Genomic DNA, 25201 nt, shown 5'->3' with positions numbered 1-25201 from the left:
AAGATGGTCTGTGCATGGTTAAACACAGGGAGAATCATTAGTCTCGAGGAAGCAGAGTACATTCCAGGAAATAGAAGGGGACAGGCCAACAGCAGAGGCACCTGGAGACTAATGCACACAGCAAAGCAGCAGAGACAATGGTGTCACATTGCAGTGACCAGATACCCCAGTGGCAGTCAGCGAGCAGAAAACTGAGCTCCACCAATGGCAGGAGCTGCACCAGCAGCCATGTGGGAAGGGTTTTCACCTGGAGCTCAGCAGGTAAACCCAAAGAACTGCCCATCTTCCTGATTCGTTAAATTTGGGCAGGAGCAGAGACAGAGCAGTATACACGAAGCAGTCGGTGCAGGAACAGGGTGGATTTTACAGTCAGAACTGCCAACACAGCCACATCTGGTGGGCCTTTGTGCAAGGAGTTGATGGCTACAGGGATGGGACTGTACATCCTCATTTCTAGCTCAGTGCATTGCACCAATATTGCATCCTACAGGATCCACCCGAGATGAGTCTGGGCAGCCCACAGACCTAATCACCAGGGCTACACCAGTGGCACATTAGGTGTCATTTGCGCAGTGTGGCAAAGGCTTTGGAAACAACAGACAACAGTAATCTGCACATATGCTGAGCTGGGAGTGAACTCATCGTCAGCTTAGTGCATTATACAGGTCTCATAGGGGAAATAAACCCAACTTTAGCATCAAGTGCGCCAAAATAAGTCAGGCTAGACCTTAGGCCTTCTCACCATGTCCTTAGACTCTATGTCCCATAATATTTGGTGAATTTTGCTAACTTTTCGCTTGAATTATGTAGCAAATATGTCTGCGTTTCTGGCATGACATCAGAATAAACAGAGATCAATTTAGAAACAGCTGAGACGACTCTAGCAGATTCCAAACATTAAAAGATCTCCTTTACATAGTTTCTCTCACCAAATTGTATTTACTTTCACTTTTTTTTAAAATTATACAATCCTCATGAAGGTCTAAAAGCACAATATACAATACACCGAGCAATAAAAACATAGAGAACTTACTGGAGAGGTAGTCATTTTCTTGGTTCTTAAATACATACACAGTGCTCTAGAATCATATCTAGAAAAGAAAGTGAATTGGAAAACTTGTGAGAGAACTGGTCTGGCTTGCTCCTAGATTCTACACTGCAAAGCAAGATCATGATGGAAACAAACACAGGGTAACACACACCTTCTCAGAAAAGGCAAAACCAGTGAGCTCTCCCGTTCAGGAACAGTGCTTTACCCGTGAGAAGAGACACAAAAGACGTCCTTAAGGGAACACTCACAATTATTCTGAGTGGGAGAGATGAAACACAGCCACTGTTAGGTTCAGAGAAACATTTATTTGATACCGTATTTTGCAAACTGTTCATGAAAATAACCAACGGATCATTTTAAAGATGCCTGAACCAGTAGCGTACAGTGTGTCCTGGAAACACAATGGCTTCATAAAGTAGTAAGTATTAAGGTGGGGTGCATTTCAAAATCCTTGTGAAAATATCAAAGTGTCAGTCAACGTTAATCACTTGACTAGAAATCCTGAGTTCCATCTGTCAACCCATCCATTTGCCCATAACTACCTAACAAAGCTTAACTTGTTACAGCAGGATCTGCACTTTTAGTCCCCTTTCCAGTTTCTGTCATATAGTATTCGGCAAAGCAACAGCAGGCAGCCCAAGTATTTGCGCCCCTACACCCATGTGAGAGACCCAAGGAAACTCCTGACTCCTGACTTGCACCCAGCTCAGCTTGGCCATTCTAGCCACTTGCAAACGAACCAGCAAATGCAAGATCATCTGACTCTTTCTCTCCCTCTCTGTCTCTGTAACTCTGCTTTTCAAATGAATAACTAAACCTAAGAGAGACAGATGGGGTCAGCATGGTGGTAGTGGTGGTATAGTAAGTAAAGCAGCTGCCTGTTACGCTGGAATCCCCCACGTGTGCCAGTTTGAGACCCAGCAGCTCAAGTTCTGATCCACTGCTTGCTACCATGCCTGAGAAAGCAGCACCTACATTACACGAAAGACCCCAAAACAGCCCTGGTCTCCTTTCAAACCTTTGAACAATGAAAACTTTTGTGACTTTCATTTGGTGAGGGAATCAGTGGACGGAAGTCTCACTGTCTTTCCCTCTCCCTCCCTCCCCTGTTAACACTTTCAAATAAATAAATCACAAATGAGGAAAAGAAAAGCAAAACAGACCTAATGATTACTTTCAGAACCAAAGCATTGTAAGTGCTTCTTCAAGAGCAGAAGATGCACAATGATTTTCCAAGGGGTTAATTAGGTAGATTACACAACAAGGAAACCAGAAACATTAACTTAATTTGTGCTACAATGGTGTTTAAGATTTATGACTTTGGAAGTGCATCTTCTCATGTACCATTTACTCAAGGTCTAAGAAAACATCTCTCATCTTGACAGTTCTGAAGGATTATAAGGAATTCTTATGCACTGTTTAATCTCTCGTATATCAGTTTTTTTCTAAAAATCAGAAACACCATGTAACACAAACACTCCCTTTTCTCATTCTTTCTACTTAGGATCACATCGTAATGTTTTCTAATATGTTTTTTGTGGAACACTCTGCCTGCCTACATATAGTCAGCAAACATTTTCATGGTTTTGTGTGGGTTATATATCCATGGTTAAACCGTTAAACAGTATGATTTTGCAAGGGAAACTATTAGAAGCTCCCACATTCATTTAAAAAAAATACTAATTTTTTTTTTTTATCTGAAAGGAAGATATACACAGAAAGAAGGAGAGAATGAGAAAGTATCTTCTGCCCAATGGTCTATTCCTCAAGCGGCCGCAATGGCCAGAGCTGAGCTGATCCAAACAGGAGCCAGGAGCTTCTTCTGGGTCTCCGACGTGGGTGTAGGGGCCCAAGGCTTTAGGCCATTCTCGACTGCTTTGCCAGGCAACAGGCAAGGAGCTGGATGTAATGTGGAGGAGCCAGGATTAGAACCAGTGCCCACACAGGATCCCACTGTGTGCAAGGGAAGGACTTTAGCTATAAGGCTAAAGTGTTGGGCTCCGCAGCATTCATTTTAAGTCCTTCTCAGGGTTAGCTGCCTACTGCCAGATACAGGGCCCTTTCTAACTATTATGGACAGAAGCATGTCTCCCTACATTTTGTATCATGAAGTGCTGACCACCACTGTGATTGTCTGCAGAATCTTTAACAAGGTAATTAACATTAAATGATTTCATAGGCTGTGAAACTTGGATTCAAACTAACATAGGCTCCCCCAAGGATACAAACCACTGAGGAAATATATGTGAGGGTACAGCAAGATGATGGCTCTGGTGGAGCCAGTGAGCGGAACATCAGGGTAAATAAAATTTATTACACATTGCCCTTAAAGTTTCAAACACTAAAAGTATGGGAAATAAATTGTTGGGCCCCATGCGGTAGCCTAGCAGCTAATGTCCTTGCCTTGCATGTGTGGGATCCCATAAGGGGACGGTTCCAATCCTGGTCGTGCTGCTTTCCAGCCAGCTCCCTGCTGTGGCCTGGAAAGCAGTCAAGGATGGCCCAAAGCGTTGAGACCCTGAACCCTTGTGGCAGACCCAGAAGCTCCTGGCTCCTGGCTTTGGATAAGCTCAGTTCTGCCATTGTGGTCATTTGGGGAGTGAATCAGCAGACAGAATATCTTCCTCTCTGTCTCTCCTCCTCTCTGTATGTCTGAATTTCCAATAACAATAAATAATTCTAAAAAAAAAAAAAAACCTAGGTAATGATTCCACCACAATTCCATCAAGACACAAACAAAATTCTTCACATATCTAGTAGAAATTTAAGATCCATATTTTTTAACATAACCAACCAAGTCCAAAAAGCAGATTTCTGGAGGCAAAATATCTTAATTCAAGTCATATTTAAGAAGTATGATAAGGATAGAGGCACAGTGGAAGAGAGTAGAGGCCCAGGAGGGATTCCATGCACTTACAGGCAAGGGATCCTTGACAAAGGCACTGAAAGGTCACTGCAGAAGGCAGCCTTTGGTCCGGAAAGGAAAGAGAAAACAAGATGTCCTTATGGGGATGAGTGAACCAACACACCCTTCCCTTTTGTCCTAAATAAAAACTAATCCAACATGAGTTACAGCCCTAAATGTAGGACCACAAAGGAACAAAGCATAGAGGAAATCCACAGACAGTGTCATAGGCAATGGCTACAGATCCCAAAAGCACAGGCAAAAAAACCCAAAAAAAACCACAAATCGAACACAGCTTTTAACAAACTAAGAAGATTTTCACCACAAAGGAAACAGTTCCCAGAAAGCATCATCACTGCAGTAGGAGAAAACGCTTGAACAGTTCTCTTTGGACTGTGATACACAGAATACACACAGAACTGACAACCCAGGGAAAAACAAATGTTAATGGACAAATACATAAGAAACCACAGAATATCATGACTCCCTATTACCAAAAGTAGATGAAATCACAGTTCACTAAAAATATAAAGAAAATTACCTTGGTAATGATATCAATGAAACATTAACAGCTTGTCAATGAGAATGAAATTTAGTGCAATTATGCCAGCATTATGGAGGATTATGCAAGAAATATAGTTATTCCTCAAAAAAAGAAAACACGATACATCCACCCAACTCCCGTGCATATCCAAAGGTATGCAGTCAGTATATCAAACAGGCACCCAGCAACTCAGCTGGCTAAAGCTCTGGTGATACTTTAAAAGACTTGGAGACAACCTATGTCTACCAATGGATGGATGGATCATTGAACATCACTCTGCCATACAGAAAGAATGAAATATCATTATTTGTTGCAAGTGGATAAAGCTGTAGATAGTGAAATAAGACAAGTGTAGAAAGAAAGAAATCCCGTATGTTCCAATATATACAAGCTAAAGTCAATGGGTACAAACTTACAATTATGATTACTACCGGTTGGGAAGAGTGATTCCCACAGTTAGAGGAAGACTTAGAAACAGGTAGCAAAGGAGTGAGACAGAAGCAGAAGGTCCAGGATCCTTTAACACAGTGTGTTAACTGTAGTTCACAATTGATGTGCCAGATAAGAAACTGAAGTGGAAGAGCTGGAGTGCTCTGAACACAAATGAAACGGAGAGCGACTTGCCTGGCTTGATCACCTGAGGCTGTCTATGCATTCAACTACTGCACCATGCCCTCTGAGAACATGCAAGTGCATGCTCACCAAACTTGCTTTTCTACAATATTGAAAAATCAGAAAAGCTTTTAGCTGTCTGAAAAAAAAAAAAGATACCAAGAAAATGATCCAACTTATAGAGCATATGAAAACTGTCATCATCCAACGTTGGTGGAGATTTTTTTTTTTACATTTAAGTATATTACCTATTTATTTAAAAGGAGAACTACACAGAAAGAGGGATAGACCCATATCTACCATCCCATCTCTCTCTCTCCCTCTCACACACACATGTGCTGTGATTCAGAAAGTGAAAGTGTGAGAGAGAGAGTGTGAGAGAGAGAGAGAAATAAAATCATCCCTCTACTGATTCACTCCTCACATTGCTGCAATTCATGGTGCTGCAGTGGCCATTCAAAGCCAGCTGCCGGGAACTCCGTCCAGGGAGCTGGAACTAGGACAGAGCACCTGAAACTATACCTGGCGCTCATATGGGAGGCTGACATTGCTGAAAGTAACTTAACATGCAGATTGCAACCCCACTATAGATTAGAAAAATACGTATAACTATATACTTAAAACCCATGGTTGCTACCTTTCCCCATCTTTGCTATTTGACTCCATTCTCAGCTCTGATATAATTTACAATTAAGTTCCCTTGTATCCTATAAATGCCACTAATGAAACACTAACCTGAAACCTGGTAAAAAGGATAGTTACCTGCTTTAGTTAGAATATATATTCATTCATGTGAAAGCAAGAGTGCAGGGGCAGAGACACCTTCCATTCACTGTTTTACTTCTGAAAGTCTGTAACAGTTTTGGCTGTCAAAATGCATCCATTTGCATTGCCCATGTAGGGGAACAGGGCTAACACCCAAGCTCCTGGGCCATCATCAAATGCTTCTCAGAGGCATGAGTGGGAAGCTGCATTGCCAGGGTAGAGTAGCCACTTCTTGAATTATGCACATCAATATGTGACACACGCTTTCCTAGCTCACTGTACCACACCCACCATTCCTTACACTGCTTAGTTCATTGTTACTAGTGCTGACAAATTACAGATAACATGTTCAAACCTAAATTCACTTACCTCAGTAGAAAAACAGGAAGGATGGGCCCGTCACAATGGTTCAACCAGCTATTCCTCCACCTACAATCACTGGATCCCATATGGGTGACAGTTCATATCCCCGCTGCTCTTTCCATCCAGCTCCAAGCTTGTAACCTGGGAAAGCAGTGGAGAAGGAGTCAAAAATCATGAATAAACATGTGAAGAACAAAAAGCAGCTAAGAGACTGTCGCCAAAATTAAAAAAAAAAAAAAAAGAAAAAAACAAGAAAAATGGACTACTGAGAAACACGAGTCTTTAAACAAAAATGATTAAACTCCCTCCTCTGAGGGACAGCAGGGACAAGAGGTCAGAACCTCAGTGACCTGGGCCCTTGATTCATCTGGGTCCTCAGACTACAGGTCTCTATATCCTTACTCAAGCTTAGCAAAAACAAACAAACAAATAAATAAATAAAATCCACACTCTCCTCTTCAGATCATTGAATAAAGTCAAACTCCACGCAAGAAAATAAAAACGTAACATTCATATTGTGGCTCGTAATTCCTACCTAAATGCGCAAACAGTAAATAAAAGGCAGCAAGTTTCTGCACAGCCACAGAGGGATCTGGCGGCACACGGAAGCAGCCTGCTGCCACTTCCCAAGGGACTGGCACTCAGATCCGAGCTCCCAACGCCACAAGTCACGTTCTACTGGAAGTTCGAATTCTCCCTGCGGACACCCCCAGGCTCACCACACAATTCCCACTCCCTGCGGACACCCCCAGGCTCACCACACAATTCCCACTCCCTGCGGACACCCCCAGCCTCACCGCACAATTCCTAACGACTCCTGCCAGGAGCGTTCCTCTCACCGCACCGCGCACCAAGGTCCCGGCTACCCGGCCAGTTCTCCTGCTTGGAGTCCCACTCACCCGCTCCAGCTGCCTGACACTCGGGGTGTCCTCCTCAGGCTCCCGCGGCGGCCGCGGTGGGCAGCTCACACAGCAGCCATGGCTGACGCCCTCCGGCTTCTGAGGAGCCCAGGCAGAAACGTGAGCGTGGCGCCGCCAGCAAAGAAGATCCCGCGTGCTTCTGCAGGGCCCTGACGCACCCAGTGTGGAGGGTGTTAGAGAAGACGCAGCCAATCAGAACCGCACTGGAGAGGAGGGCGGTCACTGGACTTGGGCCGGCTGGGGGACTGAGGGCTGAGGCTTGCCCTTGGGGTGAAGCTGCCTGATCTTTCATCAGCCCCGGGCTCGCTCCTTCCTGCTCCTGTCCGTAGACCTGTTAAAAATCATGAAACCCACAAAACAGGGATGAACTTCACAAGAGTTACAATGTACTGGATGTTTCCTGGATTCTGGGACTTCTTTTCTTTCTATTGGCATTTTGCAGTTAGATCATGTAGCTTTAAAACACCTATTTGAAGAATATACATATCAACATGCCTACTCCTGATGTAAAACTACTACTTAGCAAAGCTCTCATTCAGATAGGATCACGTCTCCAGGATTGAAATGTTTCGGCATCTTGTAAGAACAATTCAAGTGAGCAGAATGATACCTATCAAGGAACCAGTGTGTAGGGACAAAGTCTATCAAGGCCAATTTGATTATTTTTTAAGATCTCCTATCCAATGACCAGAGCTGGGCCAGGAGAGTCTTTCAGGGCTCCCACATGAGTGCAGGATCCCAACGACTTGGCCATCTTCTACTGTTTTCCAAGGCTATAGAAGAGAGCTAGAGCAGAAGTGAACCAGCTGAGACACAAATTGACACCCATAAAGGATGAGAGAGCACGCGGGTGGAGGATAGCAGTGCTGAGCCCTCACACTGGCCCCAGAAGACCACATTGTTTTCCCAATTTTTCATTTATTTTCATTGGACAGTCACATATAGAGAGGAGGATGGACAAAGCAGTAGATCTTCCAACTGGTGATTCACTCCACAGGTGGCCACAAAGGCCAGTGCTGAGCTCACACAAAGCCAGGAGCCAGGATTCTCTTCCGGTCTCCCACAGGGATGCAGGGTTCTAATGCTTTGGGCTGTGCTTGACTGCTTTCCCAGGCCACAAACAGGGAGCTGGCTGGGAAGCAGGGATGCTGGGTTAGAACCAGTGTCCAAATGTTATCCTCATGAATGCAAGGCGAGGACTTTAGCCACTAGGCTACCAAACTGGGCACTAATTTTTTTGGCTCGTGGGGTGCCTGTAGCTGGGCCACTTGGCTGCACCGGGGGAGGGGCGCTCGTGGAATCCTTCAAGATTCCCTGCCTGGAGGCTTTTTGAACCCACAGCAGACATGAGCAGCTGAGCACACTGGCTCCCTGGGGAGAGGGAAGGTCAGTGGTCCTCCAAGACCACCCTATCCTGTAGGTTACGTTTTTGATCCTCATGGGTACCCCTGTAGCCAAATTGTGTGGCTCCCCCCAGGAAGAGCCTGGGCTAAAACCCTCAGGCCGCCTGGCAGCATAACCTCACGATTGGAGAGCCTTGATTTACATGGGGATGATGGGATCGCGCAAGCAGTAGTGAGAGATGATCCATGGTTTTTATGCCCAGGTTAGTAATTACAGCTGAGGGACTTGCATAGATTAGTCTACAACATGTACATGTAAGTAGGGCACTGAAATCAAATTGATTTGGAGGGGACAAGAGTGAGAGAAATGGGTCTGAGAGTAATAGTTGCAGGGACAATGTGGGCTCACCCCTGCGGAACTGAAATCTCTGCTGGCTTACCAAACAATGGTGGATGGGATCACCTTGTTGTGGAGTTAAGGGGGAACCCCTGCTGGGTTGAGGTTACCATTGGTGAGAATGACAGTAGGACTGAGGGCAGCAGGTGTGGCTGCACACGGCTACAAACTGCACTGGCGTGGGTGTGCAGGGGGACTATGGAGAGACAGGTTAGGCTTGACTTCAGCCCCTTCTGATATTCATGAGAGCCAGGTTGGGTGTAGAATGGGCTGGGCTAGGTCTTGTCTACCGCTGAACCACATGAAAGGTGTGTTTGGGCTTGCAGAAGGTGTGACTAGGCTACAACATTCAACAGTAAGAACCAGGATGGGTGTGGATGGTTGAGCAAGGCCACTATTCTTGTGAGGACAACAGGTACACAAAGTCAACCTGGGCCAATGTTCCATTGGTGTACACATGAACTGCCCCTGGGAGACTCGATGGAGGAGCTTGGGAAATTCCTTCTTCAGGATGCAGTCCCTGCAGGTGAATCCAAGAAGCAAAGCAAGGAGCAGCCCAGATCATGCCAAGTTTCAGCACAGGCTGGCATACATGTGGGTCAGGTCTTGGGACAGATCAGTCTGGACCAGCACATAACACCCACAGACAGATCTCAGGAACAGGGCACAGGGCAGGAGGAGCCAGATCAAGCCAGAACACCAGCCAGTTCACATTACAACTGGGACAGCAATTAGGTTGGGCTGGGATAGGCTTCAGCACCCACTAGGGAGCTGGAAAAGGGGATAGACTAGGCCAGGCTGTGCAATAAGATCACAGATGCCGAGATGAGGTGAGTCATGCCAGCCTGCGCCCAGCAGGGGCCAGGTACATGAGTCCCTAGGATGGCAGATCTGACAGGGTTGGGGTAGCTTGGCTCAGGTCCCGAGGCCCACTTGTGTGGTGGGGGCTGGGTTCATAAGTCCTGGTGATGGAGGAACTGGTGGGATTTGGATCTCTTGCCCCGATACCAGGTCCCAGCTTTTAGGTGGGTATTAGTTTTGTGAACCACAGGGGTGGCAGATATGACAGTGCTTGGGTCTCCTGGCTCTGGGCCCAGGGCAAACCAATTAGGTGGGTGCCAGGTTAGTACACCCCTGGGGTGGGAGATTCGACAGGGCTCAGGTTGCCTGACATGGGTCCAGAGGCCTACCTGCGATGTGGCTGAGGGCTTATGAGCCCTAGGGGTGGGGGGATCCAGCAGGTCTTGGGTCACCTGGCCTGGGTCTTGGGGCCCACCTACTAGGTGGGTACTGGGTTTATGATCCCAGAGGAGGGGAATCCAGCAATGCTTGGGTCTCCTGGCCCAGGTACTTGGACTCACCTGCAATAACTTATCCTACTTAATGAAAAAATTGGAGCAGGGGACATACACACTGTTGTAAAGGAGAACAAAAGAAACTGGACAACTACCCCAAACAAATGACAGCAAAAAATCTTGGTGAGCCAATGGACATTGGGAGGGTAATATCATCCTTGGATCAGTGAAAATGGCAGCATTTCAGAACTATCAAAGCCACTTGAACAGAACCCGTGAAATATTTACACAATGAGACTCTGGGTTGATATGAGGTAGTAGTTTCTCATCCCTGCGTACTGGGACATGTGGAAAGTTGTGAGTAGCTTTGTCTCTCCCCTTTCCCCAGGAACAACAAGAAGAAACAGCAATTTTGGAAGCTATGTGTTCACCCAAGTTTCCCTAAACCTCAATCCTTACGACCCTGATCAACCATATAATCATTATTAAAAAAATTTTTTTTAAGAAATATAAAGTAAAATTAATTTAAAAATAAAAAAAATTTAGATGCAAAAAAATCTTAACATGCAAGTATACGTGATGTTCTCAAAATGTTCCTGGAAATGTATATTATGAAAAACACTAGAAGGACTTCAAAATTTTTATACAAAAACAAGCCGATGCTCCAATTTCATTTTCCATATTATTTCTATGTATGCCAGTAAATGGGCAGATGCACACACTCCTCAGTGTGCTTGGTGAGATATCTGAAGATTCACAAGAAACTGAAGAACAAGTACAACAAGAAAGAGGAAGACGAAGACGTAAGAGAGAAGACAGGGTTTAACTTGAGAAGAGAGAGGAGTGATGTTGAGAAGCACTCATGAGGAAAAAGGCTCAATCAGGAGCCTTTCAGTAATTTTTACACTTAGAGTGTGGGTTTGGAGTATTCTCAGCGAGAGCAACTGTAGACATAAGGAAGGGAACTGGCACCACAGCATGCTCGGTGAGATGGGGTTGTTTGAAGCTATCAGAAGTACTTCAAAAAGTTAATGCAAAATGGAATTAAGAGTGAAACTTACATGCACACATTTGTTTCTGAAAGTGACATATGTACTTTGAATAATATGTTTTTCACAATCTAGTTGAAGATCTCCTTTCACATACTTGGAAAGTTGTAATGAAATAGGCCAGATGTGTGTCCTAGAATTGGGGTAGGAAATATGTCCTGGAGATCTTCCAAGGTCAATCTATTATCCTCAGAGTCCTAATCTTCCTATCAGGTGTGGACTAGGCGAGGAGGGGCTGAACTGACATGTGAAGGATGACAAACAGCACAGTATCTGCCAGCAGCCCAGGTAATGCACTCACCATAGTGTTTGCATAAACGATTTTTGCAATAAGCAATTTGGGGCGTTGGAAATGTCACATCTTTCTAGAGCTCCATCTATGTTAAGATTCTATTTTGCTCTATTCAAGTTCTCCCGCACATGCATAAATGATATTAAACCACTTAAAATTTATATTAATGTGTTCTCTAGTCTTCACCAAAAAAATTCTAGTGTCAGGAAACACACTAGCTAAACACTATAATTAAAGATGAAGAAACTGAGGCTAACAAAAGAGCTCCAAATCACCAAAGATACCTTGAGTTAGATTGTCAAAGCCAGAGCCAGGACCCAAATGACACCCCTGCACCAAACACCACTACAATGTGGGCAAGCTATCTAGTATTAGTGTTTGTCCAAAGGGCCTAGAAAATCAGGTTCAAACAGACCTGGAAACCAGATGTGAGGAGCCAACAGGTCTTATGATAGAACCTATATAATATTTACATGAGACAAAGCTGGGGGTGAGACTTCAGTATCACACACTTCATGCTCCTTTTCAGAATCTAAAAATGGCCACAGCATCAGAGGCACATGCGACTGGGATGTATATGCTGATAATCAGGAAGCGTTACAGCATCTGGTGCATGATCATGAAGAAGGCCCACACTTCTGAGGCTGAGTGAGTGCATCAATCTTTCACACTGGACATTCATAGCCATCAATTCAAAGAACAACGCAGAAGGAGTCAAAATGTGCTCTGTGTGGCAGCAGCATGGGTGCTGCTGACAGGCCGTAACTCCTGGTGCTCATGAGCTATCTGCCTAGTTCATCACCTAGTAGTTCAAAATATTAAAGGAGTCAGATTCAAACCAAGTGAGTGAATAAAACTGCACAGCCTCACTGTCAGGAGACATTTATGCCATGAAAACATCAAACTCACAACACGTCTTCACAGGATAATGAGCAACTCCAGGATTACACAAACAGAACCTTATAATTCCCATGAGTATTGAAGTCATCAGAGAATCATTTCTCAACTTAGAGGAAACAATCCTAATCTTAACCAAGGAAATAGTATCATAGATAATCAGGAAATACGTCTACAGTCAAACTCAGATCTATAGAATAACAATGTCAGGAAAGGATCATCATTGATAAAAATCAATTAAATTTGCAATTGATGAAGATACTTTAAATGTCACATGACAAAAACTTAAGAAAATCTATGTACAAACAAAGTACACTGTCATGGCCCCTTCCAAAAAAGGGAAGACAGAAATATAGATTATATGTCAAAGTAAAAAAGTAGATTTTTCAAAACATACAGCCAGTCTTTGATACCTAATGTGTATCCCTGTGGGTTTTCTAATACTTACTGAGGTGTGATACGAGTTACAACATGGATTACATTTTCAGTATTTTTTCCTGTGTGTTTTAGCTAAACCTTCTCAAAGTTTGCCTTATAAAAAAGGTCTCCACTTCCATTACATTCAAAAGTTCTTCCTCTATGTAAATTCTATGTTAGGCAAAAAAAAACAAAATTATGCTAGAACATTTTTGAACTCACACATGTTTTCTCATACCTCAGTTCCTCAATGGATACTGAAGAGTGTCTGCTGGCAAAAAGATTTCTCAAGAACTCAAGATAGCTGAATAGGGAAACAATGAATGGGCTGATTTTCATTTGAAGAAGCTAATGAGAGCAAAGTGGAAGAGCTGTCTTGGAGGAGAGTTAGAAAATTGTAGTGCAAATTCTACAGAAAGTGGACAGACACCAAGGAGAAGCATCGACAGTGTAATCATACAGCAAAGAATGGGACACCATGACAGCAAGTAGAGAAAGTGGCAACTAGGGAGCAAGGTGGGTGCAGAGTACTGCAGCCAGAATCACTAACAGTGCCTGATAGAATCTTGCAGATCACACTGAGCTCAGGGTTCAGACGGAGCCAGAGTCACGGGAAGAGTACTCAAAGATCATTAAAGGAGATGAACATACTTCTTTCCAGCACATTTCCCTACTGGAGCCCTCAGACCAGCATGGAAGATACATTTTGAAGGGCTCCCAAATGATCACAAGAAAGCACAGTAAGATTGGCAAGGCTGTGGCAGCTGTAGTGCATGCCTTCAGCTGCATGGACCCATATGATTAGGGATTTCACCAAAGAGATAAATTCACATTCCCTACTGAAATTGAGTCTGGAGGACTTCAGCCAGAGCCATGAGCCAAGAAAAGGACACAAATTCAAAAGGAGGAAGTCATGTTACTCCCTTTTGCAGATGACAAGATTCTCCGTATACAGAAGCCAATATCCCACTAGAGAATAATGGAATGCAGAACAGACTTTGGAAAACTTGTAGGATATAAACCAAAACACAAATATCAACAGTCTTTGTATACACTTAAAATTCCAGGACAAAAAGAACTTGTGAGTTCATTCCCACTCACAATAGCTGCGAAACATTTAACCAGGAATCAATTTTACCAAGGATATTAAAAATTTCTATGAGGAAAATGAAAACATTAGAGAAAGAAGAGAGATATCATAAAATAGAATAAGCTTCATGCTGGAAGTTGGGCAGACTTTGCAACATCAAAATGTCTACACTACTGAAAACAAATTGCAGATTCATGAAATACCAAAGAAAACACCTATGACATTATCTCAGGTCTAGCAAAAATAATGGAAAATTCATTTGGAAGCAAAGAAGTTCCTGAACAGCTAATGAAAACTGGAGGTATCATACTATATAATTTCAGGATGTATTGCAGGTAGCTTGGCACTGATCAAAAATGTCACATGCAGGGCAGTGAAATGAAATAAAAATTCCCCAAATTAATCCAACCAATATTTACAAATATTATTCATCTTTTATTGTTTTATTATTATTTTATGACACATTTCAAAGGCTCTGGGATTTCCCTTTCCTCCCCTCAAATGCCCTCTTGCTCCTACCAATTTAACCTACACTATTACAATTGTACAGTCCTTCATAAACAGTCCTAAATGCATCATTCTGCTACCTAAGTGTATCCTGACATTGTAGGCATGGCCAATGGTAGAAAGAGAGGCATGATATTATCAAGATACATCTAAGAGTTTCATTGGAAGTCCATCTTTGATTTGGTACTAGAAACACACACTGTATTGCATCTTCACAACTGGATATGATAAAAAGTCTTTCAAGCATCTAAGGATATGAAATGAAGCTATGAAATGTTCCTAGAGGAAAATATTGGGCAAATTTTGTAAGACATAGACATAGGCAAGACCTTCTTGGATAAGACACAAACAGCACAGACAAATGTCAAAAAAAATTTTTTTTTTAATTAAATGGGATGACTTTTAACTAAAATGCATCTGTTCTGCAAAAAAATTGTCATAATTACACAAAATTACACAAATGAGAGTCATCTGTACATCCATGCTTATTGCAGCACAAGCGCAATATATAGGATATGGAATCCATCTGGATGTCCATCAATTGACTACTGCATGAAAAAAAATCTGATAAACACACTTACACAATGGATATTATTCAGATAAAAAATGGAATCTTGTATTTTACAACATGGATATGAGTGAAACCATTATGCTTAGCAAAATACATTCACTTACCAAGAAAGATAGGCAGCAGCTCATTTAGAACATATAAAAATGTAGAAATTATAATTATTGGGGGAAAACTGTTTTTAGTTCATGTTTAAATTCTAGAAGAAATATCATTTTAAATTTTCCTTACTGGATATTATTATTAGCAAATGAAAAATGTAAATAGTGTGGATTAAAACTGTATGCAAATGCTGTTGAATCATAGTAAGGAAAAGCTCCTAGAGCAGAGCAGAGGAGAAATGGTTGTGGGTATTCTTTGAACTTGTGCCTATGGAATAAAAAAATTGGATTTCTTCAGATTAATCAGGAAGGAAAATGTTCACCTAGGGCTGGGGGCCTGTCTGGCTGGCTGGGCTAGATCCTAGTACATGACAGTGAATGTCTGAACAGTGCACAGGTCACATTATGCTGGACCATGACACCAACCAGCACGCAAGAAAACCAGGACCGGTAGTAAATTCTGGAGGGGATATGTGCGCTTAAACCTGTGGAAATACAAGTTGTGCTGGTTAGCTTAAGAGTTGGACTGTGAGAGGATGAGCTAGGTGTTACCATGGAATCAGCTCACCCTCACAGGTAGTAGGGTTGGGAACAGGCTGGGCAGGTAGACTGCAGGACCTGCATGTGCACCCTAAAACAGGGCATGGAGCGGGCAAGGTCACATCATCCACCAGCTCACAGAAAGCCTGGGATGGAGGGGGCAGGCTATGCTGGGTGGGGGCCTGACACCTGCTGGTATGTGTAAGATCTGGGTCTCGGAGTGAGCCATGTGGGGGGACCTGGGCAACTCCGCCATTGAGTCATAGCTCCTGCTGGTGAGCACAGGGTCCAGGAGTGTTATTGGGCAGGCTGGGCAAGGCACCTCTCTGTGTCAGCAAGTGCATGGGCTGGTGGAGGACTGGGCAAGGCTGAGCACCGAGCAAGGCTGAGCAGACATTAACTCACTGACAAGTACAGAAACCAGGTTGGAGTGCAGAACATTCTGGACTAGGCTACACGACAAGAGCCAGGGATGGGAGAAGGCTGAGCAGGTCCAGGTGGCAGCACCCACCAGCGAGAGTTGGGACTGGGGACTTGCCAGGTTAGGCCAAGCTGTAGCATATAATGATAAAGGCCTAGACAGATGAGGGGCTCCCATTGTGAACGTGAGGGCCAGACTGGGGGCTGTGGTCTCATCTGGACATGGCTGTAGTCTCTCTTGGCATGGGTAGGGACTGGATCTGGGGTGTATCAGACTGGGCTAGACTCCAAAACCAACTGGTGCTCATGAAAACCAGGATGGGTTAAAGATGAACCGGGGGACCCGGCGCAATGGCCTAGTGGCTAAAATCCTCGCCTTGAATGCGCCCCGGGATCCCATATGGGTGCTGGTTCTAGTCCCAGCAGCTCCACACTTCCCATCCAGCTCCATGCTTGAGGACGGCCCAAAGCCTTAGGACCCTGTGCCCGTGTGGGAGATCTGGAGGAAATTCCTGGGTCCTAGCTTCAGATTGGCGTAGCACTGGCCATTGTGGTCATTTGGGGAGTGAATCATTGGATGGAAGATCTTTTCTCTCTCTCCTCCTCTCTGTATATTGTATATCTGGCTTTGCAATAAAAATAAATAAATCTTTAAAAAATAAAAGCGGGAAATGCATGTTCATAAGTCACCTCATATACTATTATCACAAGTTTTACACAACTTAAGATCTTTATTAAAGTTTTTTTTTTTTAAACTGGAAAGTCAGATACACAGATGAGATACAGAGAGAGAGATCTGTCTGCTGGTTCATTCGTTTAAAAAAAAAAGTTATAAACTGGGCTAGGTCTCTTTCCGTGCTAAGCCACAATATGAGCTGTGTCTAGCTGGTGTTCCAAGTTTGGCTGGGCTGGCTGTAGCACACAACAGTAAAAACCGAAAAGGGCAAGGACCGGTTAGAAAAGGCTACTACTATTCCAGCTGTGACAGAAGGTGGACTAAGAAAGGCTAGCCCATGGATCCACCTGTGTGCGCAAGACCTGGCATTGGGAGAGGTTCTGATGGAGGAGCTGTGGCAACTCCTCTATTGGGACACAGTCCCTGCAAATGAATGCAAGAACCAGAACAGGGAGCAGCCCAGAACAGCCCATGTAATGGTACCTACTGGCATCCATTTGGCGCAGTTCTGGAGTGAGCCAGGCTAGGTCAGTTTATATCACCCACTGGGAAATCTGAGAGCCAGAAAAGTGTGTGGTCATGACCAGCCAGTTTACATTACGGTCAAGAATGGGGACTGCCTGGGTGGAGCTATGCTGTAGTCCTTAGCAGCGTGAGCTGGAAATAGGGGTGGGCTAGGCTGGGCTAGGCTACAGTACCCACTGGCAGATGCAAGGTGGCAGCGCTTAACCAGCACATATAAGACCTGGGATGGGGGGTTGGGGGGGTGGGGAGGGAGAAGGAAGTAGGAAAGGAACACAGTAGGGGGCTGTATGGGGCTCCCCTGTGACCCCTCTACTTCTACTAGTGAGCATGGGAGCTGGGGTTGGGGGTAGATCAGGCTGGGCATGTCTACAACACCTGTTGGCCTCAGATGAGTGGCACCAGCAGAAAGCCAGGCTGTGTTGACCATTCCTACTGGTGAGTGCATAAGCCGAAGTGGGTGTAGGTTGGTTGGGTTTTGCTGCAGCAAGGACTGGTGGATGCTGGCCTGGGATGGGCGGGGGTGGGGGTGAACTCTGTCAAGTTAAACTGCAGAACCATCTGCAGAGTACAAGATTCAGGAGTAAGAGTGGGCCCAGTAGGGAAACAGTGGGCACCTCTCTTTTGGGTTGCCACTCTGACTGGTGAGCATGATAACCAGGACTGGGGCAGGCATGGCTAGACAGAGTTGCACCCACCAATAGAAGTGTGGGCTGGATGATTGGGCTAACTGAGCTAAACTAGGCATAAATGCCCATTGACATGTTAGAGAGCTGAATGGGATGTGAAACAGACTGGCAAGCATGAGAACCAGTACAGGAGAGTGCCTGGTGGGGGCTATTGCAAGTTGCCCTGACTAGGCTGTAGCTCCCACTGGATTGCACAAGGGCCAAGTGTATGGTGGTGGGACCAGGCTGGGCTGCAATACCCACTGGTTTGCGTAGAGGACAGACTGGAAACAGAACTGGCCCAGCAATTGCAACTACAAGTTTGAGTGTAAGCTGATTGTGGTGACAGATTTTCCAGTCCCTGTACTGGCAAGCACACACAGAAACACACAAAAATCAAGTCTGGGATCACCTCAGATGAGGCTTCTTTTGATATCTCCCCAACTGAACTGCTGGACCCAGAACTAAAATCATGGAGAAAATTGGTCCATGGTCCAAACGTGGAGTGTTTATGTCAGACCTGGGCCTCCTCAGTGGTTTAGACAGAACAGTGAACAGCATAACCTGGTGCACATGGAAGATATGACGGTACATTCAAACCTGCAAAGGACACCTGGTACAATAACAAAGAATGAAGGAGAGAACACATCAATCAACTACCCCAGCCAAGTGTTAGTAAAAAGTTAGGTAAACGGAGACTCTAAGGTGGACTATGTCAGCTACTGGACTCTGCAGATTTCATCATGCTTGGAGTGGTGAGATTGGCAGCAATTCAAAACTGTTGAAGTATCAAAACCACTTGAGTAGTGCCCTCAGAGCATGCCCCACATTGGGGACCCTGGAATTTGAGAGGCTTGGAGTGGCTTCTCCCCTTATCTCTCTCCTCCCTCCAGATACAGGAAGAAAAAAAGACAATGTGGAAGCAATGGTCTTACCAATTATTCAACCATGTAAAGATCATCAAAACTAAAAGATAAAAATAAACATATTTGCATTCATTATACTGATGGAACTTTTATTCTTCGTCAAATTATACAGGACAGATTTTACTTCCCAAACAAATTTTCTCTTTGACACGTCAATTACATTCAAAATTTCTCATTAGAAAAAAAAAAAAACAAAACAAAACTATGCTGATTGAGACCGCAATTGTAGGAAACTTTTCCTACACATATGTCCTTCAGAAGTCTTCTTCTATATAGTTTTCTGATGTATTCAGAGGTGTGATTGCCAGGGGGAAAAAAAGCTATTACAGACAGATGAGATTAATAAAGTTTCAACTTTGCAAGTTCTCTGACACTTCATGAACTGTAACTTCCTTAAGAATGTCAATTATTACAGCATGTGTCTCCTTCGTGTTTTCTTTATGTGTCATTTCTTACAAGAAATTTCTGTGTTACAAAGTGATTTCATTGGAAAGTTTTCTACACATTGACTATCTTCAGGTCGCTTCTGTGCCACTGTGAATTCTTTAGCTTCTTGAGATACACCTTCTGAGAAATTGGTTTCCCACACTCACTTTCTTCAATATATTTTCCCTGTGAGTTCTTTGATAAATATTGAGATATGCCCGGCAGGAAAGGCTTTTCTAGAATCATATTTATAAGCATCCCTGCTCTGTGAATTCTTTGATATGATGTGATTTTTTTAGAAAAGGATTTTCCACTTACTACACATACAAGGTTTCACCTGATTCAATTTTCTAACGTCTGGGGCCCAATGTGGTGGTCTAGCGGCTAAGTCCTTGCCTTGAATGCACTGGGATCCCATATGGCAGCCAGTTCTAGTTCCAGCAGCTCCACTTCCCATCCAGTTCCCTGCTTGTGGCCTGTGAAAGCAGTAGAGGACAGCCAAAACCCTTGGGACCCTGCACACACGTGGGAGACATGGAGGAAGTTCCTAGCTTGTGGCCTCAGATCAGCTCAGCACAGGCCGTGGCAGTCACTTGGGGAGTCAATGACTTGATGGAAGATATTTCTCTCTGTCTCTCCTCCTCTCTGTATATATCTGACTTTACAATAAAAAATAAATAAATCTTTTTTAAAAATCAATTTTCTAACATCTTAGGAGGTCTCATTGTGGAAAAAGCTTTTCCACTCTTTATCTTAGAAGCTGTTTCCCCTCTGTGAATTCTGTTGGTTTCTGAAATCACACTTGCAGAAACAGGCTTTCCCACAAACTTGATAATCAAAAGATCTTTCTTTTGATTATCAAGTGGAAAATTTTCCAATCACTACATCCAAAAGCTTTTCCCCTGTGTGAATTCTCTCATGATATATTGCATGTGGCTTGCATGTAAAGGCTTTTCCACACTCATTATTCAACGGATTTTCTGTCATGTGTGTTCTCCACGTCCCCTGAGGTCTGACTTGCAGGAAAAAGCTTTTCCACACTCACAACATCCAAAAGGCTTTCCCCAGGTGCGTTATCTCATGCATTCTGAGGCAAGATTTGCGGGTAAAGGCCTTCCCGCATTTAGTACATTTAAAAGGCTTCTCCCCTGTGTGACTCCTCTGATGAACAATGGCCTCCGATTTGTAGGCAAACGCCTTCCCACATTCATTACATTCAAAAGGCTTCTCTCCTGTGTGCAGTCTCTGATGTGTGATGAGGTGTGATTTGCTGGAAAACTGTTTCCCACACTCACTACATTCAAAAGGCTTTTCCCCTGTGTGAATTCTCTGATGTTGTATCACGTGTGATTTACGAGAAAAGGCTTTCCCACACTCACTGCACGCAAAAGGTTTCTCTCCTGTGTGCATTCTCTGATGCCTTGCATGCTCAGACTTAGTGGGAAAGGCTTTCCCACATTCAAGACATTCAAATGGCTTCTTCCCTGTGTGTCTTCTCTGATGCTGTGTAAGGTATGACCTGTGGGAAAAGGATTTCCCACACTCACTACATTTAAAACGCTTATCCCTTGTGTGCATTCTCTGATGCCTTGTGTGGTCAGACCTAGAGTAAAAGGCTCTGCCACACTCACTACATTCAAATGGCTTCTCACCAGTGTGTGTTCTCTGATGTACTATGAGGAGTGACTTGTACAAATATGCTTTTCCACACTCATTACATTCAAAGCGCTTTTTCCCTGTATGCAATCTTCTATGTCTGATGAGCTGTGATTTGCGGGTGAAGGTTTTTACACAGACACTACATCTAAAAAGCTTCTCCCCTGTGTGAATTCTCTGATGAGGGATGGCCTCTGATTTGTGGATAAGGGCTTTCCCATTTTCACTGCATTCCAAAGGCTTCTCCCTTGTGTGCATTCTCTGATGTTTCATGAGGGATGACTTCAGGGCAAAGCCTTTCCCACACTCACTACATTTAAAAGGCTTCTCCCTTGTGTGCATTCTCTGATGTTGTAGCAGATGTGGATTGTAGGAAAAGGCTTTCCCACTCTCACTACCTCTACAAGGTCTTTCCCCTAAGCAAGTTCTCTGATGTGTGATGAGGCGTGATTTGCACGTAAAGGTTTTTCCATAATTGCCACATTCTAAAGTCTTATCCCCCGTGTGAATTCTCGCAGTCTTTCTGGGGTCAGATCTCAAAACAAAAATTTTTCTACACTCAAAACATTCAAAAGATCTCTCCTCTGTCTGCGTTCTCTGATGGCTTAGGGGGTGTGACTTCTGGGAAAAGTCTTCTCCAAACTCACTACCTTCAAAAGGCTTTTCCCCTCTGTGAATTCTTTGATGTATTCTGGGGTCTAACAGCCAGGAGTAGTTGTTTTGAAATTTGTCACAATCATTTTTCACCTTGTGAATTCTGTGATGGATGGCTAGGAAGCATTTATACTTGAAGCAGTTTTTGCAGCAATCACATTCATTGGATTTTGTTCCTGTGCCTGATGTCCGAGTCACTGTCAGATAGGACTTGCAATTCACATCTTTCTCACACTTGAGAGACTCACGGAGATTCACTGTTGGGTGGGTTTGCTCAACAGAATTTTCATGTAAAGTTTCAGCACCAATCTGAATATCTTTTCCTTTAAGAGTTGACTCAGGAAAGGGATTTCTCGCACAATCCCTCTCAAATATAAAGAACACCTTCCTTTGGAGAGTTTTCCTTTGTTCATGGTGTTCAAATGGCTTCCGCACAGCCTGGATCTTGTGATGCTGACCAACAGAGTTTAAGCCATGAGAAAAACCTCCAGGCATGGTAGCAGCATCTAATTTCACTCCAGGTCGCTGTACCTCACACAGCACCCTACGAAGACGCATATTGTGAAATGTATTGCAGGCCCCAGAACTCATTTCAGGACAATCTGACTTCCTGATGATCAGTTTTGGAACATGGAAATCAAGTGTCTCTCTTGAGTCAACTCCATTGTAAGAGAACATGCTGTCTGTAATCATACATCTTATGTCTTGGCTTTCCCTGTTGATCTCAATCAAGTCATCTTTTTCCTGGGCAACTGAAATGAGAAAAACATAGTCATATTCATGAGCTCCTTTAAGTGCTTCCCATGGAACTGTCACATAAAGGCAATGAAGCGTCCTCTGAGCCTTTGAGAAGTGTGTGGTCTTCCTCCTAAATGAACTCAAACAATATATTATGCCAATGTATTTCTCAATGTTCACTGTCAGGATGTTTGTTCAGTACATGAAATACTTTCCATTGATGGATGAATATCTCTGGATGGATATGTTAGGTCAGGGATTGGGACATCTATATCCCATATAGTTCCAGTTTGCGTCGTGGTAACTTTGCTTCCAGTATGAGATGTGATTACTGATACATCCACAACATAACACAATTCTAGATAGGCCTTTGGCTTCAGACTGAATTAACTCTTGAAGCACTCATTTGGATTGTGATCCAATCAATAGAAAACAGTGCTCATTATCTCACTCATTCTTTGCTCTGTCTCTGTCTGTCTCTTTCTCTCTGTGTCTTTCAGCTTCACCATCATTTGGCCATCCAGATGAAAAATTAGAAATGTATCGAATCTGATTGTTTTAAAAAGCTGAAATAATTAGTAAAAGATTTCTGCACTATTTTTCTCAAAAGCATTTAGTTTTCTTTCGATTCTTGTTGGTTTTTTTGGGCAGCAACTTCATTTATGTTTTTCTCTGCCAATCTTTCAGCCTCAAAACTGAAGCTCATTATGGCTCACTGGATGTAGCTACTACTCAAAGCAGTAACATACCACAAGGCTTTAAACAAGAGTCCTGGTTGCTGGACTTCTGATTGAACTGCCTGGTATTAGTCCTAGGAATATAGGATAACATAGGAAATGGAGCAGTAGAAGTATCTCTATACCTCATAATCTGTATATTTACCTCTTTCTCTTTGGTTAGTCTGCTATATGACATGCATATATGTACTTAGTGGAAAGTCAGATTTTCAAAGAGAAGGAAAGACAAAGATTGTGTGTTCCCTGGTTCATTGTCAAAATTCTGGCAGAGGCTGGAGTTGAGCTATTGCAAAGCCAGGAGCCATGAGCTGCTTGCATCTCCCACGCGAGTGCAGGCCCCAAGAATTAATCCATCCTTCCTTGTTTTCACACACAATGCAGGGTGGTAGATGAAACTGTAATAGTTGGGACAAGAATCATTTTCCATATATGATGTTGGCACTTGCAAGCACCGGATTAACCAACAGTGCCATCACACTACACTGCTAAAGTCGAATTTTCAAATAAAATTTTAAGTGGGAAACTTTTATTGGATTTGTTATTTTAAAATATAGGGGAGGAACATATATGTACATTTAAGCAGGAAATTCTTAGAAATAGGACTTTAAAGTATAATTACCTCAGGTTCCATATATCAGGGGAACAGCTATAGAGATCAATGGAATTTTCAAATTAGAAAAGAATGATAAAATCTTTCAGCATATATCTATGAGAAATTGTTATATATGGCTTCTCAGAATCACATACCTAGAGAAGGAACATTTCCATACTTCCCTCTGGATATACTCTTCTTATGAATTTAAGGGATAGGAAGCCTTGGTTTCACGTTGTTATGATCGTTCCTGCTCTGTGTGTAAGGATCCAAGAATTTGGATCACCTTTTGATGCTATGTGAGATGCTTTATCATGGAGCTAGATCATTAGTAGGGCAAATGCCACAGTGCTGGCTCCAGATTTACCATGTATGATATCAAAATACCAAGGATGCGCATGACCCTCTCTGGTCATTTTTTTTAAGTATCAGTGAAATACAGAATGAGAAAATAACAGATAAAGAACTCACATGCACTGATTCAAGCCTCAAATGTTTCCTTTCTATTTGAATTCAGAGGCAGTGGAAGAGGGATTAGGAGGAGGAGGAAGATGATGATAGAAGAATGTGAATAAGGAAAATAAGAAGATGAAGAAGGAGATATACTTATTGGTTTAGTACTAAAATGTTTGCCATACTAAACTCTACATTTGATCTTAGCCAAAAAGCCGAGAAGCAATTGCCATACTAAGCTCTAGGCTGCACTGCAGCCAAAACTGGGAACTCAATCAGAGCAAAAGAGAAGAAACCAATTTCATTCAGTTCCAAAAATATTAGAATAGAAAGAATTAATATATATACAAAAATTTTCCTGATGAAAATCAAAGAATGAAAGTGGAGAGAAAAATAGGCTAGAATTTATGGACAGTAAGCTAGAAAAAAAAAAATGAAGCACTCCTAGAGCAAAGAAGTAATTGCTTTTAAAGAAAGATGTTTTCACCAATACCAAAGAGGTGCAGATATGCTAACGACAACCTTCAATGGAAGTGGTAGAAAGCCTGTGTCTGATGCCTTATCCAGATGTCACAAGCACTAGGACATCAGAAAAAAATTAGTGAGAAGAGTTTCAGTGAACATTTATTTTTTTTCTGGAACTATCTGCTTAGCAAGCATGTGCTGACTGACCTTTGAGGCTCTGGTTTAGGCATTCTTCCACTATCCATGGCTCTGCTCCTCGTTCCAATTTCACGATCAAGTCAGGTTTGGTCACGCGGTATCCTGCTCATGAGGAATAACATAAGACTTTGTCAAATCACAAACTTGGATTTTAATGGAGGTGGGAAAAAAATCCTCATCTACTAGGTAGACAACACAAGTTCTAGTATTAATTATCTCCGAGTGTGTAGATGCTCAGATTCTTCATGAACTCAAATACAGGACTCAGCCAGAGTTAAACTTGCAACAGGCTCCTACAGTAGTCAAATGGGGGAAAATCCAGTTGGGCATGTCAGTGGAATGACACTCACCCAAGGACACCAGGCTGCTATAGGTCTCCAGCATCACATCTCTGTACAGGATTCTCTGGGCAGG

The 25201-nt window shown here is 43.2% G+C and overlaps 2 protein-coding genes across 2 annotated transcripts in view; both read right to left on the bottom strand.

Annotated features, from left to right (window-relative positions):
• Positions 1-20539, bottom strand: part of LOC121157466 (zinc finger protein 2 homolog) — a 25326-nt gene extending 4787 nt beyond the window's left edge. The window contains exon 1 of the mRNA XM_040981762.1: positions 20509-20539. The gene's annotated coding sequence lies outside the window, so the exon portion shown is untranslated. The remainder of the gene's footprint in view (positions 1-20508) is intronic.
• Positions 20179-25201, bottom strand: LOC121157465 (zinc finger protein 883-like). The gene is made up of 3 exons (XM_040981761.1): positions 25138-25201; positions 24797-24889; positions 20179-22356 (listed from the first exon to the last, which is right to left on the bottom strand). Exons 1-3 carry the CDS (start codon positions 25169-25171, stop codon positions 20336-20338), a joined length of 2148 nt encoding a protein of 715 aa, XP_040837695.1. The 5' UTR covers positions 25172-25201; the 3' UTR covers positions 20179-20335.

This window comes from Ochotona curzoniae, unplaced genomic scaffold (assembly GCF_017591425.1).
Source record: "Ochotona curzoniae isolate NIBS_2020 unplaced genomic scaffold, NIBS_Ocur_1.0 contig_3520, whole genome shotgun sequence".
NCBI lineage: Eukaryota > Metazoa > Chordata > Mammalia > Lagomorpha > Ochotonidae > Ochotona > Ochotona curzoniae.
Note: the sequence above shows the minus strand (reverse complement) of the source record. Positions and strands in the feature narration are given on the sequence as shown.

What these genes read in the sequence shown, in the direction of transcription:
- LOC121157465 (XM_040981761.1), bottom strand. Translation starts at nt 25,171, where the DNA reads ATGCTGGAGACCTATAGCAGCCTGGTGTCCTTGG. An exon ending in TAGCAGCCTGGTGTCCTTGG is followed by an intron (nt 24,890 to 25,137) that starts GTGAGTGTCATT and finishes CCTCATGAGCAG; the next exon opens with GATACCGCGTGACCAAACCT. An exon ending in CCTAAACCAGAGCCTCAAAG is followed by an intron (nt 22,357 to 24,796) that starts GTCAGTCAGCAC and finishes TTCTCATTTCAG; the next exon opens with TTGCCCAGGAAAAAGATGAC.